Source organism: Rhea americana, unplaced genomic scaffold (genome assembly GCF_003343005.1).
Source record: "Rhea americana isolate MKP2758 unplaced genomic scaffold, rheAme1 scaffold_276, whole genome shotgun sequence".
Taxonomy (NCBI): Eukaryota; Metazoa; Chordata; class Aves; order Rheiformes; family Rheidae; genus Rhea; species Rhea americana.
The window spans coordinates 48,193-65,291 of NW_028186397.1; the positions used below are offsets into that span (position 1 = coordinate 48,193).

General features: G+C 46.8%; 1 protein-coding gene across 1 annotated transcript in view; it reads left to right on the top strand.

The window, feature by feature from the left end:
- Positions 1 to 17,099, top strand: part of MEIS1 (Meis homeobox 1) — an 88,848-nt gene that overhangs the window by 42,041 nt on the left and 29,708 nt on the right. Inside the window, exon 3 of the mRNA XM_085308440.1 lies at positions 184 to 329. Coding sequence (XP_085164566.1) covers positions 184 to 329 — 146 coding nt within the window. The remainder of the gene's footprint in view (positions 1 to 183; positions 330 to 17,099) is intronic.

Here is a 17,099-nt window from a genome sequence, read left to right on the forward strand (position 1 = left end):
TATAATTATAAGACCCTTTCTCTCTCTGTGTCTCTTCCCCCCATCCCTTCAAACCCTGGTGAATTATGGTGTTAAAGAATTTATACCTCATTTAAATATTGATGCAGTTTATACCCAAAGCCAGGCTTCGGCTGAAGTGTCTAAAGGTAGCATAAGTCAAAATTTGATTCACTATATTTACAGGTGACGGCTTGGACAACAGTGTAGCTTCCCCCAGCACAGGTGATGATGATGATCCAGATAAGGACAAAAAGCGACATAAAAAGCGTGGCATCTTTCCCAAAGTAGCCACAAATATCATGAGGGCATGGCTGTTCCAGCATCTAACAGTAAGTGAACTCTAGATCACATATGCAAAATAAAACATGGAAAATGTCATAGTTGTAGTAGCCATAGAAAGCAGAAATACGTAATATGTTACTGACAGGCAGTTCAGGGAATTTTTCTGAGCATAGTTGTTGTCTCTTTTGCTAGATGCCAGGGGAAGAGTATGGAGCGTATGTTTTTATGGTTTGGGGGGCTTTTTGTGTGTTGCTTTTAGATTTTTGGTTTGAGTTGCAGTTGTTTAAAGGATGTTGCCATGAAGTGTGGCTAAGCTCATGCTAATAACCTCGGAGACCTGGCCTGCCCTGCTGTTCACGCAGCTGCAGCTCCCATTAGCTTATGTGGGCATCGCTGCTCTGTAGCAAAGAGCAGCGCTCGGCCCATGGCTCTGTGTTCTGGAGAACTTCAGAAAATGATTGGAGAGATTAAAAGCAAAGCAAAAGAAAACAAAGACCTTTTTCAGAGGTTTGTGAGAGATCATCGGATGCTTCACGATGAAAGGTCTGAATGTATCTGGTTTAATAGAAAAGTCCATTTTTTTTTCTTTGAGTCTTTTTCGTTCTCAGAGTATAAGTCACTACTGTATTTAACATCATAAAGGGGAGGGGAGGGTGCAGCTATTTCTGCTGCCACAGTTACCTATATTCATTTCTGGGATTAGTAATAAAACCTCTGGACAGGTACGTGGGGTTAAGCTGGATGCAGGAGCTCCTTTAAAGAATTTATACTTTGTGCCACACCTTCTAATGTTAGCATTTCGAAAAGTGTTTCTAATGCCATTCTTCTTTTTCATCAAGTTATGGTGATCTGTCACTGTGTTTTCATTCACTGTGGAGATTTAGGCCTTCAGCCTGAGATTTTCTGTGTGTGCTTTTCTGTGGCGGAAGAATAAGGCCCAGGCGAGAGTTGTCGGTAATCTGCACGCAGTGGTGACCGTCTCTCACCTCCGATTTCAGCAGTTGAGTCTCTTCCCTGCCGGTAGTTAGGGTCAGGGTGAAATAAGAAGCCAGCCAACTTGCCCAACCACAGTGGAGCTCTGCCAAGGGCGTCCTCATAAACCAGAGGAAATGCTCGCACAGATCGCCCCTCCATCCCCAGCCAAGCCGAGTAACCAGATATCCAGCGYGACTCTTGTCAGCACTGGGATCAGGCCGTGAATTCTGCCCCTCACAGCCCTGGGTTACTATGAATGAACCTGCCTGCCTGCACACTCATCTTCCTCATCTGGAGAGGGCCTCAGATATGTCCCTATTAGTCCCTCTTTCCAGCAGACTCTGCCYTAGCCTTGCCCTAGCTTTGCCAGCCCCTTAGGCCTTTCCTGGCGGTGCTCAGGGCATCAYGCCCCAGAGCTGAGATCCCTTTTGGTTTGGCAGAGCCAGGTTGACTCCCCAGTTCCAGGTCTTCTCCTGCGGTAGTCTGATAGCCTGATGTCTCTCTGCAGGTAGATGTGAGGTTAAGGGCRCCTGCCCTCCAAACCATCTAAGGGTGCCATACTGGTGGGAACACTCATACCCACCTGCGGCAGAGTCAGCTGGTTTGTGGTCTGGTGACAAGCTACCCCAGGGGACAATTGGCAACTGCTCTTCTTTGCTGAGGAATTATGAAAGAAGAAGCATATATTGCTGCTGTTATTACTAGCACTTTTCTCATGGAAATGGCCTGTTGCTGTGTTTGTGCTGGTAAATTAAATGTGGCCCAGACCTTGGTGCAGGACCTTATGACCATCTGTGCTGTTAAACCGCTTGAGCAGTCTCTGGCATGCTCTTAGCCTTGGCCAGATACCACGGTTTAAGCCAGTTCCTGGGGACGTTTCAGAAGATAGCAAGGACAATTCCCAAAAGACATTTTGACTGCAGCCACCCTGTGCTGAGCGTTTAGCTGTGTGGGCTTGACCAGACCATGTGACTGACTTTGTGCGCAGTCTCGGGACCAGAGAATGGGCCCCATCACTTGCTGTTAGTTTAGTGTGTAGGGTGCAGGTGGGCTTCCATCCTTTTGCTGTGCAGTAGTGGTGCATAAGAGACAAAATTGTGGTGCCTGAGGTGCCTGCTGCGGTGATGGCAGCTGCCCCTTGGGCACACCATCTGGGCATCTGCTTGTAAGGTAGCCTCTTCTCTCGGAAAATTCAAATACAGAAACTCCTAGGACATATGCATAAGGGCACTGCCTTTTCTACACTACAGCACTGAGCTAAATCTTGCTTTAAAAATCCACCATCCCCTGTGCAAGATGAGCCCGGCCAGGTGAAGCACACAGATTTATCGCAGTGCAGCTTCCTGGTAGAGTCAGGGTAGCTTAAGGCTTGTCTGATCAGTTCAACAAAATTGAGTTGGTTCCCAGTCCCCCAGCCCAACCTTCTCTAGCCAGGACCACCTTGGGACAGACCTGTCAAATGAACTCTAGCTGGGGTCATGGACAGTTTCCTGATACTAAAACGTGTGAGAACAGCAGAATATTGTAGACTTTTTCAAGCATGTATTTCAGTAATGAGTGCTCTTGCTGGAGTAAGAAGGCTAGTAGTTARAAAACCTCATCAGTAGAAGCACCAGAGAACAAGTGCACTGAGAAAAGCAAGGGTGTTGGGCGTGGAGGAAGATGTCTGCCAGGAGATAATATGTTATTGCAGTGAGGGCTAGAGAAAACTACTGTGTAATAGGCTGAACAAGCTGCTCTAGGTGCTGACCCCCTCTACCACCAAAAATCCAGTTGAGGTGGTTCCCCAAGCCAACAGAAGGTACAAAGCTCTGCATGAACAGCCATGCCACGGAAGGCTCCCAAGTCCCTTCCTGGTTAGGAGAGAGGCAGATGTGAGACACTCACCTGGGTTTGATGCTCAGATGGCTTGGAACGGAGATGTTCACAGTCACTGTCCTGCTGGGATATTATTGCCCGTGGTTTGATAACATGCAGGAGTCGCAGCTTAGACGAACAGAAGGAAACCTCGTTATTTCTGAATGCCCAGCCCGAATGTTGGAACCAAGGAGCAGGGAGGTAGAGAAGTTGAAGAAATTAAGACTCCAGTTCACTTTTGAGGATGTCTAGACCTCTGACTGTGACTGCTCATATGACCCTGTGCACTGCAGCCACAGCTTCCCATGCCCAGGACCCCTATTTAGGCAATTCTTTGGGGAAATCATGTCCCCCAGATCTCTTATTTCCTCGAGGAAGTGATGCTGTTTGCACACAGTTCACGATAACGGCCACCGAGGTGCTTGCAAGAGTTTGAGCTGGAGGGATGGCTCGCCGTGCCTGGCTCTGGGCTGCTGGGCACCGCTGGCAGGGTTATTGAAGGCTCTTCTGGCCCCTCCAGCACAGCAGTTTGGGAGATGGTGGCTGAATGCYGGGTGGCTCCAACCCTCAGCTCGGTGGTTGTAGCCCATCAGAGGCAGGAACTGAGCTTCTGAAAGTCAGCTAGGAATGCGTCTTTGCCAGGAGCTGGCAGAAATGCCGGGACGGTGCAGGCGTAGGCGAGCCGAATGCTTGATGCCTTGCCAGGCCTGGCTTTGTTTATTCACGTATTTATTTATTTAAAGTGAATAGGAACTTCACTGGGATGGGCGCAAGGTCCTTCCCGAAAGAGGAGGCGATATGGAGGCGGCGTGCGCGGGTATGGGGTGATAGCGGCGTTTTGCCCTGCCTCTGCTTTACTGTCCGTGAAATGACAGGGAAGAAACGAGCTCCGGTTCATGGCGAGACCCAGCTGCCCCTTGACTGCYGCTCGCTCCTAATTGGGCTGTTATTTGGGAGCTGTCTTTTTCAAGAGCAAAAAAATTTCTCACAATTATAATATTAATACACATCAATGGCACGGAATTAAACAAAATAGACAGTAATTGCTGTGTCTGTCATACTAATGATTAATGGTTGGAATGATTTAAAATACGTGTAGGACTACTACAAATCTTTTAAAAGTGTATGGGCTGCTTTAATTCCTTCTATGCAGTTATTCYGTTTCGAAGACTGTTAAGTCTTCCTCTGTGTACTGACTTCATTTCCGAAGGCTTGTCCCTTAGTTCTCGTTTTCCACTTAGGAGGAAATTCTTTTTTTTTTTTYCCCTCYCCTTTATTGAAGGAAAAGAAATSAAACGCGAGGCCAGAGCCCCCGTGGTTGCTGGCCTGTTGGGGCGATAGCTCGGTGCTGGGCTGCAACCCCCCGTTATTTTGACGGATGAGCAGAGCGAAGGCGAGGGCTGCTGGCTTCTGCGGACGCAGGCRGTATAATCAGGAACACCTCAGGGCATAAATTCATTCCCATTGCTTTTTCTTTCCCCTACCCCCTTAGAATAATAGCAACAACAAAAAATCAGCTAAAACAATACCCRTCTTGGTGACCAGACTCGCATTTTAGGACTGTGTAGTTTTTGGATTTAACCGTTGCTCTTCCGACTTAAAATTTATTAACTGTCSGCGTTGGAATAGCTGCCTAGTTGGGCCGTTGGTTTAGCAAAGCGAAGCTGYGCAACTCGCTGAAGTGTATGCCAGCAAATGACAACACCGGCCATCTCCTAGAAATACAGAGGTGTGTGAAGTCTGTTCTTGGGGAAACGTGGTAAATCTGAGGTGCGAGGAGTGGCTTTTTACTATTAAAAAACCCAAACCCAAACCTCCCCCCAAAAACTATAGCTTAGTCAAGAGGCGAAAATATCTCTAAATTACAGCTGACCTGCAACCATAAAAGTTGAGACAAAAATTAGGCTGGTGTTTGCAGAGCGGCGTCAAGCAGACGTGGAAGGGCACAAGGAGGTCCCGTGCTGGAGCTGGGCTCCCGGAGCTTGCACCGAGCGTAAACTCAGGGGTGCCTCGGCGCGGCAGAACTTTGCAGGCCCTTTCTATTTATTTATTTATTTATTTTGATCACTCAACAGTCAGGGATCGCATTGCACCACTGTTTTTCAAGAGAAGATCTCACTGTRATGTGTGGTGCTCAGCGGGCAAAACGAGGGAGAAGCTTGGAGGAGGGGAAGGAAAACCACATTGCCTACAACCAGAAGATCTGTGTAAATTTAATTATGGCAACAGGAATAGTTTCTGCTTCAACCTGTACCATGCTTTTGTCCCAGTAATTCCTCCTTTTTTTGTTTAAAACCAGAAGAAGAGCATTTAGGAGGGATGTCTCTTTTCAAGTGTTTGTCCACTCATTGTGGAACATCTATGTACTTTAAATCCAGGTTAATTAAAAATATTGGGATTCAAACCTCATTTGGGGGATTATAGAGAGTAATTGGTTTGTTATGTGATGAGTATTTGATGATCTTCACATTCATCATCTAATCAGGCAAAACCCCCCATAAAGTTACAATCCCAAAAGATGTTTAATAACAATTTAAACTATTGAAGGCTTTATTTAAGCACATTAGGGGATTATAAACAACATTTTTTTTAATGGTGCCCAGAGGTAGATTCAAGGACTTCAAACACCTTTTAAAAAACAAATTACCATGATTTAAAAAATGAATGGGCCAAGGATTTCTTTCATGTAAATCCCATAATTTAATCATTATTTTTAACTGCTTTTAAAACAATTTTCTAAAGAGGTTAAATCTTACTGAAATGGGAGACTGAGCGGAAAGTAAAGGACTTGACTGAAACACATTGATTTTACAGATTAAAAATGAATGGTTTTCTTTCCATCGTATGTCTGGGTTTTGAATCTTAATCGATCACCTGATACCACTAATAAACTCGAAAACATACAATAAGCAGCGTAGAATCTATTTAGAAAAGTCTCATTTGAATAAAAGAATTTATTAGAAAGTGGTATTTGAGTTTGTTGAAGGAACTACTTGATAAAATGATCTAACCGAGTTAAAGACTATGCAACTCTAAAGGCATAATGCTGCTATTTAAAAAGCAAAACAGAACTATCCCATTGCTGAATTTTGTGTTTCATTTATGTCTGATTATTTTATGGGATAGCAACTCCTTAAAGGTAAGGTTAGAGCACGTGGCTTTCGAGCCCTCTCCTGCCTGTTGCGTGGCTCTGAAATACCGCCGTCGCCGGGCTCCCTGCCTGCGCTCCCGCGTTCGCTGCTCGGCCGTTTTTTGGAAAGGGCCGTAGCGAGAGGGCGCACGGGCACAAAGCTAGGCTGCCAAAGACACAAAAAGGGGAAACGATTGGCTAAAAACTGCGAGGGTTTTCTTTGTTCTCCTCTCTGGAGGGTTTGGACACRTGAAAACAAAACAAAACCACAACAAAATTCCCCAGGTACAGCTGAAAATGACCCTCCCTCCTGCACCAGCTGATACTCGCTCTGCAGGTGCTGAAGGGCTCCTGGAGCTCCTCCGTGCAACAGGGCTCGTCTGTCCAYACACCGCACTCGGAATCGTCTTTTCTTTTTTTCTCCCCTTTATCCCAAATACGCAGGTCTCCTCTTCCACTTGATGTTATTGTGGGCAAGGCTGTAGAAAAACTTCCCCCCCACACACACACCTGCAAGGCTTCTCAGTGCCAGCTGCCGCAAATCCCTGGGCAGGCCGCGTGATTTTAGCTTTCGGAGGTGGCAGGAGGCCTTTGGTCGCCCGTGCACCGATTGCCGCCAAGCCCAAGGCTGCGAGACGGAACCTGCCTGGCATCGCCTAAAGCATGGGGACGCTCGGACGATCCCTTCCACGGGCGGAGGTGCTGTGGCAATACGCTCTAACTGGATAAACCAGGAAATTTCATTAAGGGAGAAGATAATTATTCCAAGGCTCGGTCAGAATTGAATTGAGAGCTCCAGAAAGGAGGACAAACAGGATTTAGGTAACTCGGTTTGAATTAACTTCTTAACCCTTCATCCTTCCCAGAGTTTGATGGAGGACGCTGACTGTCAAAAGCTGGAACGTTTTTTTTTTTAATCTTCCTCAGATTTTTTGCTTTGACCCGCTGCGTAGCCTCCAAGGATTGTTCCATTTTCTAACATAGACAAACTGCCATTTCTCAAAAAAACGGTTAATTTTTTTTGGAATACCCTCAGCAAAGCTGCTGTTATTCCAATTTCATGATTTCTTGGAAAGCGTGCGTCTCATACGGAGATCTTACGCTGTCCTCTGGGTTATTTAAATTGCCAATGCTGAGCTGCRCTCTACAAACCTTTTGTTTTAGACCAGGAAGGAAAAATGTAGGATGTGTTAGTCAATTGGTTCTAGGAAAACAGATTCCTCGTTCTAGCTGTTTTCRTGCTGAAAAGTTTGGCGTAGTCGTAACGGCTGTTTTTACAGATCAGTGATTCAGTCTCACTTCTAATGAAGACAAGAATCATGTAGTTTTAACCTTCGCGGTACAAAGCATCTCATCCTGACCTTCTTGTAGGTCTCAGGAATAACAACGATCCAGGGAAGTATTTTGATTGAAATCAGAAGCAGGATTTGATTCTYGAGAGAGAGTCTAATCCCATGGGACTAGCATAGTTTTTTTGCCAGTTTCCCCCAGTTTCCACCTTGGAGGCACTGTTGTACCTGTGTGTGAGCCCCCGGCACGTTAAAGAATCCAAATTACTTGGAAGCTGCTGAAACACATTAGTACACGCACACCAGACAAATTTAACATCTGAGCAGAAGTGAGGGAATACCGAAAAGTTGCAACATGATAAAGATTAATTCAGATGCTAAACTACATTTGTTCTGGTTGTACTAGAATTCCTTTTGTTTGCATAACTATTCTGTTCTCAGAAATGAGTTTACTAGCAAGGCCATTTGCAGTAATAAGGGTTTTAAAGTCAATAGTAGATAGTACTTTCTTCTCCACCCGCTCTTTTCTTCTTAAATTTGCAGCTGTGATAGTTCACATGTGCGCCTTCGTTTCCGAAGTTAGCCTCCTCCAGCCGAGCAATGGAAATGCATTGTGTGGCTTCCTGTATTTCTGCAGTCAAAGGCGATACCTGGAAATTCAAGCATCACCTTGTGAGGTGGGGGGAAAGGGAGGGGAAATCTGAGCACCAATTTGTAAATCTGGAAGGACCCACGAAAATATTTTGGCAAATAACTTGAAATACTGAATGCACCAAAGGAAACAGCAGTATGTTGGTAGGCAGTTYGCGAGCAGGAAATGAGGAGAAATTCGTGGGCTCAGTTATTCATTATTAGCTGTTTGTTTAGCTTGTCCTCTGACACAGTTCCTACAAAAGAGGCTGTGCTGATTCTCAGATATGCTTATGCATATAAGTGCCAGAGTTAATTTTTTATTGGCAATCTCCTAACTCTTTAAGGAGTTTAGCAGAGCGCTGGTGAAACCTTAATCAGATCAGGTGAAGTGCCAAAATGTGCGTTAACCTGCAGCGTACGATAAGCTTCCCTGCAGACAGGGTCAGATTGGGGAGTGATACGTCAAGTTGTGTAAGATAGGTTCCCTTCTTCTGGCACAGGGTATCCTGGCTCCATTTGCATGAACTTATCCCACGTCCCAGTGAACTCGAACAGTGATGTTGTGGTGAGTGCAGCAGTGGGTAAACTTGCGTGTTTGCGGTTCCAGGGCGGGCAGTGAAAAATGAATAAATTGGCTTTCTAGCCATTGCAAAAGTTTTAGTTCCCTTTTCCTGCGTTTGTCTTCATCTGCATAATGGCATCTGCTCTGTTACAGTTTACACCTTCTTCCCTTTGCGTATGGTCAGAGAGCCCTATTCCTGTATTAGGTTTACTGTATACCCATAAACAATTCCTGCAGAAAACTTTTGTTGTGGAAAGATTGTTGTTGTTGTTGATGAAAAAATTTTCCCAGGGACAATGATATCCTTTCCCCAAAACGTTCAGCTGAAAATCGGTTTTTCCTGTATGTGAACAAACATACTGATCGGACTCACCTTGACACTTCCAGCTCCTCACTCTGTAACTTAACAGTAGTGCTAAATATATGTGTAGAGAGAGGGTAAGTAGGCAGAAAAGAATTTGAATTAAGATGTAGTTATCTAATTTACCTCCTCTTTTGCATCATTTCCTGATTTAGACCCGTAATACGTTGCAGCTTACTCGTTTCACTTCAGTGGTGGGCCATCGTTTTAATAAGGCAAGTTCTGTGAGACTTGCCATTAGATCTTCGGTTTTATGAACCAGAAACTTCTACCCAGAAGGTACTTTGCAGACTTTGGGTAGAGTGTGAATGGTCCTTTCTTGRCTAGTGGCTGACCCATTCTAATTCAGCCTGTACAACATAAAATATTTTGGAAATGTGTTTTGGGGGGTTGGGAAAAAAGCAAAATACGTTTCCTCTGTGATACTCTGTATCAGTGATGCAAAAAGCATGATAGTCTAATAAAAATAAGGATCTGTTCATCGTATGCCTGTGGGAAGTTGCACGGGAATCTCTTTAAAGTCAGAGGGGAGAGGCGAGGAGATGACTCTGCCTTAGGTGGCTTGCAACATTCATTCTCCAAAGTCAGCTTTGAAGTGAAGCTGTTCTTCCTAGGCTGCCTTTATTAATGTCAGCCAGAGACTTAGAGGGCCCGAGGGGCTACTTTCGGGAAGGTGGGTGGACTGCGGTATGAGATGGATCTGGCTAACGAATGGGTCCAGGGGCAGAGCTCCAGGTCTCGCTCGTCGTGAACTTTGCGCTGATGGCGGAGGTGTGCCGCGCTCGCCTGGGAGTGGGGATGAACCTTTGATTTCAGTGTCGGGCCCTGCGCCTGACATCCAAATGTCTTCCGCTGGTGTTCGTAGGCAAGCTTGCTCTCTGCTGTGTGGCAGCCTTCCAGAGAGGCTTGTCTCTAATTTGTCCTGCCAAAACGCGGAGAGCTAGCCGCGCGGCGCTGCCGTTGGTCCCCAAGCTGGGATCCAGCGGCAGGTTCGTCAGCGCAGCAGGTTGTAAGCCCTGGAGGGTTGTTAACCACAGTTTGGAGCAGAATAATTTTGAAGCTGGTAATAACTGGAATCTTTGGATTCTTATGAATAAAATGTAATTTTAGTAATGTTTTCATAAACAGTAGTAATGGTGGCATTTTAGTAAACAGTGGCATTAGCTGCATCAAAATTGCACCACATTGGCTTTTAAATTACTCCACCTGTCTGTATGAATAGGATTTTCAATGTGGAAGCACACAGACAGCTGCTGCTAATGTTTTCTTCTCCCTGTGCAGATAATGCTGGCAAATCTACGGGCATAAAGGCYCGGTTTGTGATGTAAAACGGTACCTGACCTCCTGGCTCTGGTGCGGCAGAAGGGAACGGCTTTAATTACTAATGGCCGTGTTTTAGTTTTGTACTTGTTGATGTAAAAATGTCATCGTAGAGGCACGTAACCCTGGGTTCACTTCCACTGGCAATGCTACGCTGGCTGCAATTATTTCCCAAATAATTCATGTTCCTCCCTGCTCGAGGAGCATCCTGCCTTGTTAGCGCTCGGCTAATTAGCAGGGTCCGGTCCTCGGAGGGGCCGGTGCCCTCGAGCCCCCCCGGTTCCCCGGCGCCTCGGGGGGCCGCCCGCGCCTGGTTACGTAGGTGCGATCCATCCCTTGGCTCGATTTAYCTGCGTGCCCCTTGCGTTGCCGCCGCGCCGGCCGAATTCATTCCCCGGGAGGCTGGAGGGCTGGGGCGGAGGAGAGCGCGGGGCGCACCCTGCCCCGAGGGTGCTGCAGCAGCCGCCCCGGGGAGCTGCAGGTCCGCGCTCTCGCGGGGCGCCTGGCTGAACCGGGCGGCCCCGCGGCTTCGCCGAGCTGCCCGGCCCGCTTCCCGCGGCCGAGGCGCGGCAGGCTCGCGCCCAAAAACGCACCGCGCTTCCGAAGGGTTAAAGGCTGCGATGGCACCGCTGCAAACACGGCTCGCCGGCGGGCTGTTCGGTGCGAGCGGTGCAAATGTAAGACACACTTGTCTGGCTCGTTTGCAAGCGCTCCTTTTGACTTCTTTCACACAACTGGTGTTTTTGTGTTTAATTTAACAAGAAATGAGTAGTAAATGAAAGCTGCTGCCTGAAATCCCACTGTGAGCGTGTTTTGCACTTGGCTCCCCAGTGAAAAGGCAATTTGTGAAATTATGTGATAGAGTAATTAGATGAAGCCCGGGCTTCTGATTGTTGCCATGCTTGTGCGGTAAAGGTTTGCTGGGGGAGAAAACGGATTATTACCCTGGCAAGTTGGCTCAAAGCTTCTTCATTTATTTGTAAACAGAATATTTAGTGACCGCATAGGAAGTAGCTGTAATCACCAGCTCGTAAAGAAACCACAGCAGAGCTTTTGGATTTTTACTGAGTGCTCATGTAAAATTTAAGCTGGGAGGCAGAATCCCTGTTAATGTAATTAGGATCTAATTTACCACCCTTTGCACACAGATRTAATAATGTCTAGATATTTATTCTATCTTTAAGCACATTACATATACCTCAGTGCAGCAGTTACTGAACAGAAACAGGTGTGAGCACTTTCCGGCTTCATTTTTACACTGTAAACACACAGCGATTTGAGGGGAAATATTTACCAAAAAATGAGGGGAAAGAATGTCTGCAAATGAGGCAGTAATGGACAGTTGCCCTTTATGTACTGATGGATTTCTCAATGGTTAAGTAAATTAAAGCAAATGCTAGAAAAATCAATAGGCTTGCAGAGTCTTGGTTGTGCCTCATAGACTTCAGGACAGAATGACAGATGTGGTGCATATGACCCATTTAAGTATTAATGCTTGGGAAATTGCCTCTGCGTGCAAGGTTATAGGCCTAGAAATATTGTTATATTAAATTACAGACAATAGTATTTTTAAGTATATATGGAATTTATACGTTTCAGTTTAGTTGTTCTTATGTGTTACATTTGTCCTGGAAGATTAGTTGCGTGGTTGTTTCTCCGCAACAGTAAATCAGTTTTAAAAATGTTCAAGCAGCGAACTGTCTTTCCGACGCTGTCGGGGAATGCCGAGTGTATTGCACGCTGCGGAGTCGGGGCAGATGTAATAAATGTATAGCCACGTAGYGAGTGTGTTAACTAGCAAATGTAGCATATAAGTGAGTCTAAATTAAATATCATTAAATGATGGCTTTCCAAATGTTGAAAGGGTCTGTGCAATGCATCGAAAAGCTGTTAAATTGGGTTATTCTGTATGACTAAACACAAAGTAAAATATGAAACGCATGGTCAAGATAAGCTAAGTGAGGAAACCACCCAGTCAAATCTTTCTCACCCTTTCCTGCAAGCTCCACTGTTGGAATTGGCGAGCTTGCAGAGGCGGGATGAGTAAAAATTATCCCAAAATAGAGACATTGTGATTAATCCATCTAGACAGAATAGCTCTAGATGAGATAATATTTGCCATCTATGATTTTTGTCATTTCTTGGAGTACTTCGAGGAAGGCAGCAGGGAAGTAAACCGAGTTAATTGTCTCTTTGTGTCGTCTCTGGAAGGAGCGATGTGAAAACACATTGGGCCGCTGATTCCCGTGCCGGCGTGCAGGCGGAGCGGCGTGTTTACCCTGTTTACTTTTTGGTGACAGCCTTGCGTACCTTGCCAGTTAGCCCGAGCTCACCCCAGGCGGCTGCTTCTGCGCAGGGAGCAGCGGATGCGTTTGATGCACAAGAGCGACGTTTAATATTAAAGAGAGCTTTAGGCTTTCTCGAGAGCATCCTCCTTCCTCGGCGCAGCTCTTCCGCGGAAAGCSTAGTCGTCTTCCTTTCAGATGTTAATTCGCGGTGCAAATTCCCGCTCGGTTTTACCGCTGTTTAGGTAACAGGCGTCTTTTTCTTACCCTACTTGTTTTTATTTTGTTGTTGTCGGTCCTTGACTGTGTCTCCGATTTTAAATTTGGAGGGGGCGCTCTCTGCCTTCCTGCTCCCCGCCTTCCTCCGCGCTCCCTTCCCGAAAGGAAGGAGAAGACAAAGGCTCCCGGCGCGGCGGGCGCGCTGCTCGGTGACATTGCAGAAGGGCACGCCGTCACTTCGGGGCCCACTGCGGCCGCGCTCGCGCGGCGGGGACGGCCGAGGGAGAGCGGACGGAGTGATGGCAGCTCCCCCCCCGCCCCCCGCCGCCGTGTCGCCTGCCTGCATCCCGGTCCATTGCCATGGCGACCGGCGCGGCCGGCGATGCTCGACGCTCGGGCAGCGGCGTCTCCCCCGCGGCAGCCGCTCTGCCTCGGCTCCCTCGTCGCCCGGGGCAGAGCCGGGCACGCCGCGAAAACGTGCTGGCGTGAACCCCCACGCCTCGGAAACGCGGGACGAGCGCTCCCGTGCGCGCCCGTGCTGCAGAGGTCACGGGGCGTTCGGGAGCGCGAGCGGACGAGGGTCCGCCGGCTTTGCGGCGGGCGGCGTTAGGCCTCGCCGGTCAAGCCTGCAAAATCACTTTGAGCTCGGAAGGAAATGGCGGTGGCCGAAGTGCGCTTCAGCGCTTTGAAACTGAAAAGTTGGCTCTTGAAAGATTCTGGTGTTGCATTTATTTCTTTTGAACAGATTGATTTTTTTTTCTTTCCTCTCTCGCKCCCTACGATGTTAAAGTACATTTGGCAGTAATCAGTTTATCCTTATTAGAAGCCGTGGTGGAAGACAGAGTTGCTGAGTCAATTCGCTCAGTTTACTTCCCCTGTTGAGCCTTAATGTGTCCCAGTCCCCACCCCTTACAGTGAAAATACCATCAATTATGAGGGCTGACAGGAGCCTGGGACTGGCTGCAAGTTGCTCCTTGGGGTTACTCATCTTGGACCAAAAAAGCTGGCACTCAGCAACATTCATCRCTTCCACCTACATAAAAGGATTGAGTTAAACGATGGGGTGAATTATCAGYAAAGAGGAGAGCGGGGAAATGTTTTGAATATATTGGAGGCAACTTTGGGCTCCAACAGCAGGAAATTTGCTGCATGCAGGCTTTTTGCTGCGGTTCGGTACTGCCCCAAACCTGGAGGCTCGGTGCTCCTGCAGCTTTTTGCTGCTCTTCCTGGTGGCCTGGCTTTTTYGCGTTGGCCGCTGCCCTGGAAGAGGGGACCCAGCGCTGGCTCCGGCGGGGTGCTCGCACGCCCCGTGCCTGCCCGCTGGGGGCCGTGCCCGTCACCTTTATAGCTCCTGCACGGGGAGCTGCATTTAAAGCACTCCTTAGACTTTGCCTCAGTTTGATCCCCTAATGCGTGTATTTACTCCAAGTGCACTGAATTCCTGCTGGGAGCAAATACGCCAAAGCAGAATCTTCATTCTTAAATTGCAAACCTTTTCCTCCAGAGCCTCTCGAAATGCAGAAGTACTGGCTGAAAYGTCCTTTATTGCAATCACCTTCCCTCCAAACCAAACAAAGCGAACCAAAGCCCTGCCGGCCAAACAAACCCAGACAATGAAAACTCGAACTTCTGCGTGATTTAAATTTTTACAGTTCTTTATCTAGGGGGAAAAAAAGCCACAAAACAAAGCAAAACCAAAAATGCCTATGCCTCGTTTTGCCCCAAAATACAATGCAGCCTTGATAAGGCAGGCGAAATTCCTGTAGCCATACACCTGGGCTCTTTTTACGCCGGGCGCTGCGGTTAGATGGTTGTCTAAATAAACAGAGATTAGGGGGAAGGCTTTATCTCAAAGCTGGCACTGGTTATCACCCAGCTTCCTCCCACTCCCTCCCTCCAATTGTGCCTTGTATAAGAAGACTTAGCAAGCATAACTTACAGCTGATAACCTCTGAATGTTAGTTCAAGGAAGCTGTGCCATAGTAACAGAAATCAGGCAAACTGCCTCGCAGCCTATCCGAGTCGGACGTAGTTTGACCATAGCGCTGATTTAGAAGGAGAAGTCCTTGCTAAGCTCTTTTGCTGCAGGAACCAGCTTTGAATCTGGCCTCCGCTGACGCGATCGATAATTTTAATATTTGAACGGTGGTAAAAGATGCCAGGTGGAATKAACTCGTGTCTGTTCCTCAAATCATCTCTCTGCTGGGGGCCTTATTTTTAACTTGCTTTACCAAAGGGCGGTTGTAATGTTTCACTTGGACAAATTGCTTTAGCCCTGCAGTTTGGGCTTGAATTGATCTTGACACCGCACTAGAAGAAGCCGCTGTTGACATTTTGGCTTGATGGTAAATGATATATTCCCCAGCACGGGAAATAAAAAGAGGCTGCCTGGTAATGGGCAGCTTATGGTCCTCCATAAAAACAAACAAGCAAACTCCTCGTGGTTCTGCGCGGGCATGAAATCCAAATACTATYTTTTCCGAGGATGCCTTAGCGAGCTTAGAGGAACGGGTGACATGCAACATGCTGAAAAGAGAATTAAGGTCTGCGGGGTCCTTGGAACACGCATTTCAGGGGGAAAAAAAGGAGAGGGGGAAGGCGTCCGTTCAGTACCGCGAGGCAGTGTCAGCACGATGTTGGGAAACCAACTCACAGCTCCTGGGTTATTGCGGGCATTTCTGCCCTTGTCGCTCGCATTACCACAGTGCCCCGCGCGCAGTTACACAATGCATAAAGGCGAGGGTTATTTCTAGGACAGATAATTGAACATTAATACTCGTTGACATTGTCGTAGGGATGATATGTCAACCTGACAGGGCCTATGTGCTTGCATCTGCTGATCGGCTGCCGACGCCGGGGAGGTTTGGCAGCTCCGACCTGGGGCCTCGCTGCCGCGCAGCCTGGGATGATGCTGCAGCCGCTGATCCCGAGCTGCCGTCTTGGGCCGGGGCACCGTCCCCAAAGCTGGTGCTGCCAGCGGGCCGTTGCAGGATTGCATGGACGCGCCTCTGCGTGCATATAAAAAAATGCTACATACTACATACATATATAAATGCAGTGTATCAAATTAAGAGCACCCTTCGTGCTGCGTACGCATGAGCTCTGAAATGCTCTCGGCCCATCAAAATAAACACGTAGTAGACAACAAAAATGGAATAGATGAGAAGTTCCTCAGACTGGTAGGRAGTGTGATCAAGTTTGATGAGGTGTTTCTGATTAGCTCTGTCTTAGGAATTAACTGACATAAAGATGGTAGCAGAATTAGCTTTTTTTAATTTTTAGTATTTCTTTTTTATTCTTCTTCTGGATGTCAATGAACCCTTCAAGGCAGCCTGCTACACATAAAGTAATCATATTGCGATCACGCTCTTGGTCCCTCCCAGCCCGAATCCCACTAACAGTGCCTTTCAATATGATTTTATAATAAGTCTTCAGAGAGCTAATGCCTTTGTCACAGTATTTCTACTGCCACACTTTCCTGAAAAAGTCACCGCTCAGAGAAACAAGAAACAATTACAGGGGCCTCTGACACGAGAGTCAGTCCTACTTCCTTAAACTAGGTCTAAACATCATGTTTGTAATGTCTCACGTATAGTTGGGCTCTGCATAAACTGCTATAAAATAGGGCCCCTGAGAACATCCATTATCACATTTTGGTTAACATCACAGATTTTAAAAATCCCAGTTGCACTGGAGCCATGAAATAAAGCTTTCATCTGTAAAGATCTAGTTTCTCTTTGTTATTAAAATAAATGAAGCCATTAAACAAAATATATGCATATAATAGTCAAGTTCATCATTTTGTACCATCAAAATGATAAATTTTACATTTTTTTTAATTGGAGCAGTCATCTTGGAAAGGTTTGTGTATAAAACAAGATCAAATGTGCCTGGTCTCTCTTTCTTACTTTATGACTTGTTAGCAGTGACATTTTTTTGGTATTTAGCTACTTTCATTTAGGTCTTTGTAAATGAAAAGCGGAGTTGCACTCAGAAAGGAGGGGAAAGCATGTAGGGGGCTTTTGAGCTTAGCATTGAAAAATAAATTAATTGATTACGTGCTATTATCTTCATGAATTATTAATGGCCATCGCATCATAACCGTGCTGAAAGCAGCGTGACGTCTGAATGCTTTTGCTTCCGCGATACGTTGTCTCTTTTGCGAGAGTGTTTGTGCAGGCGTCCT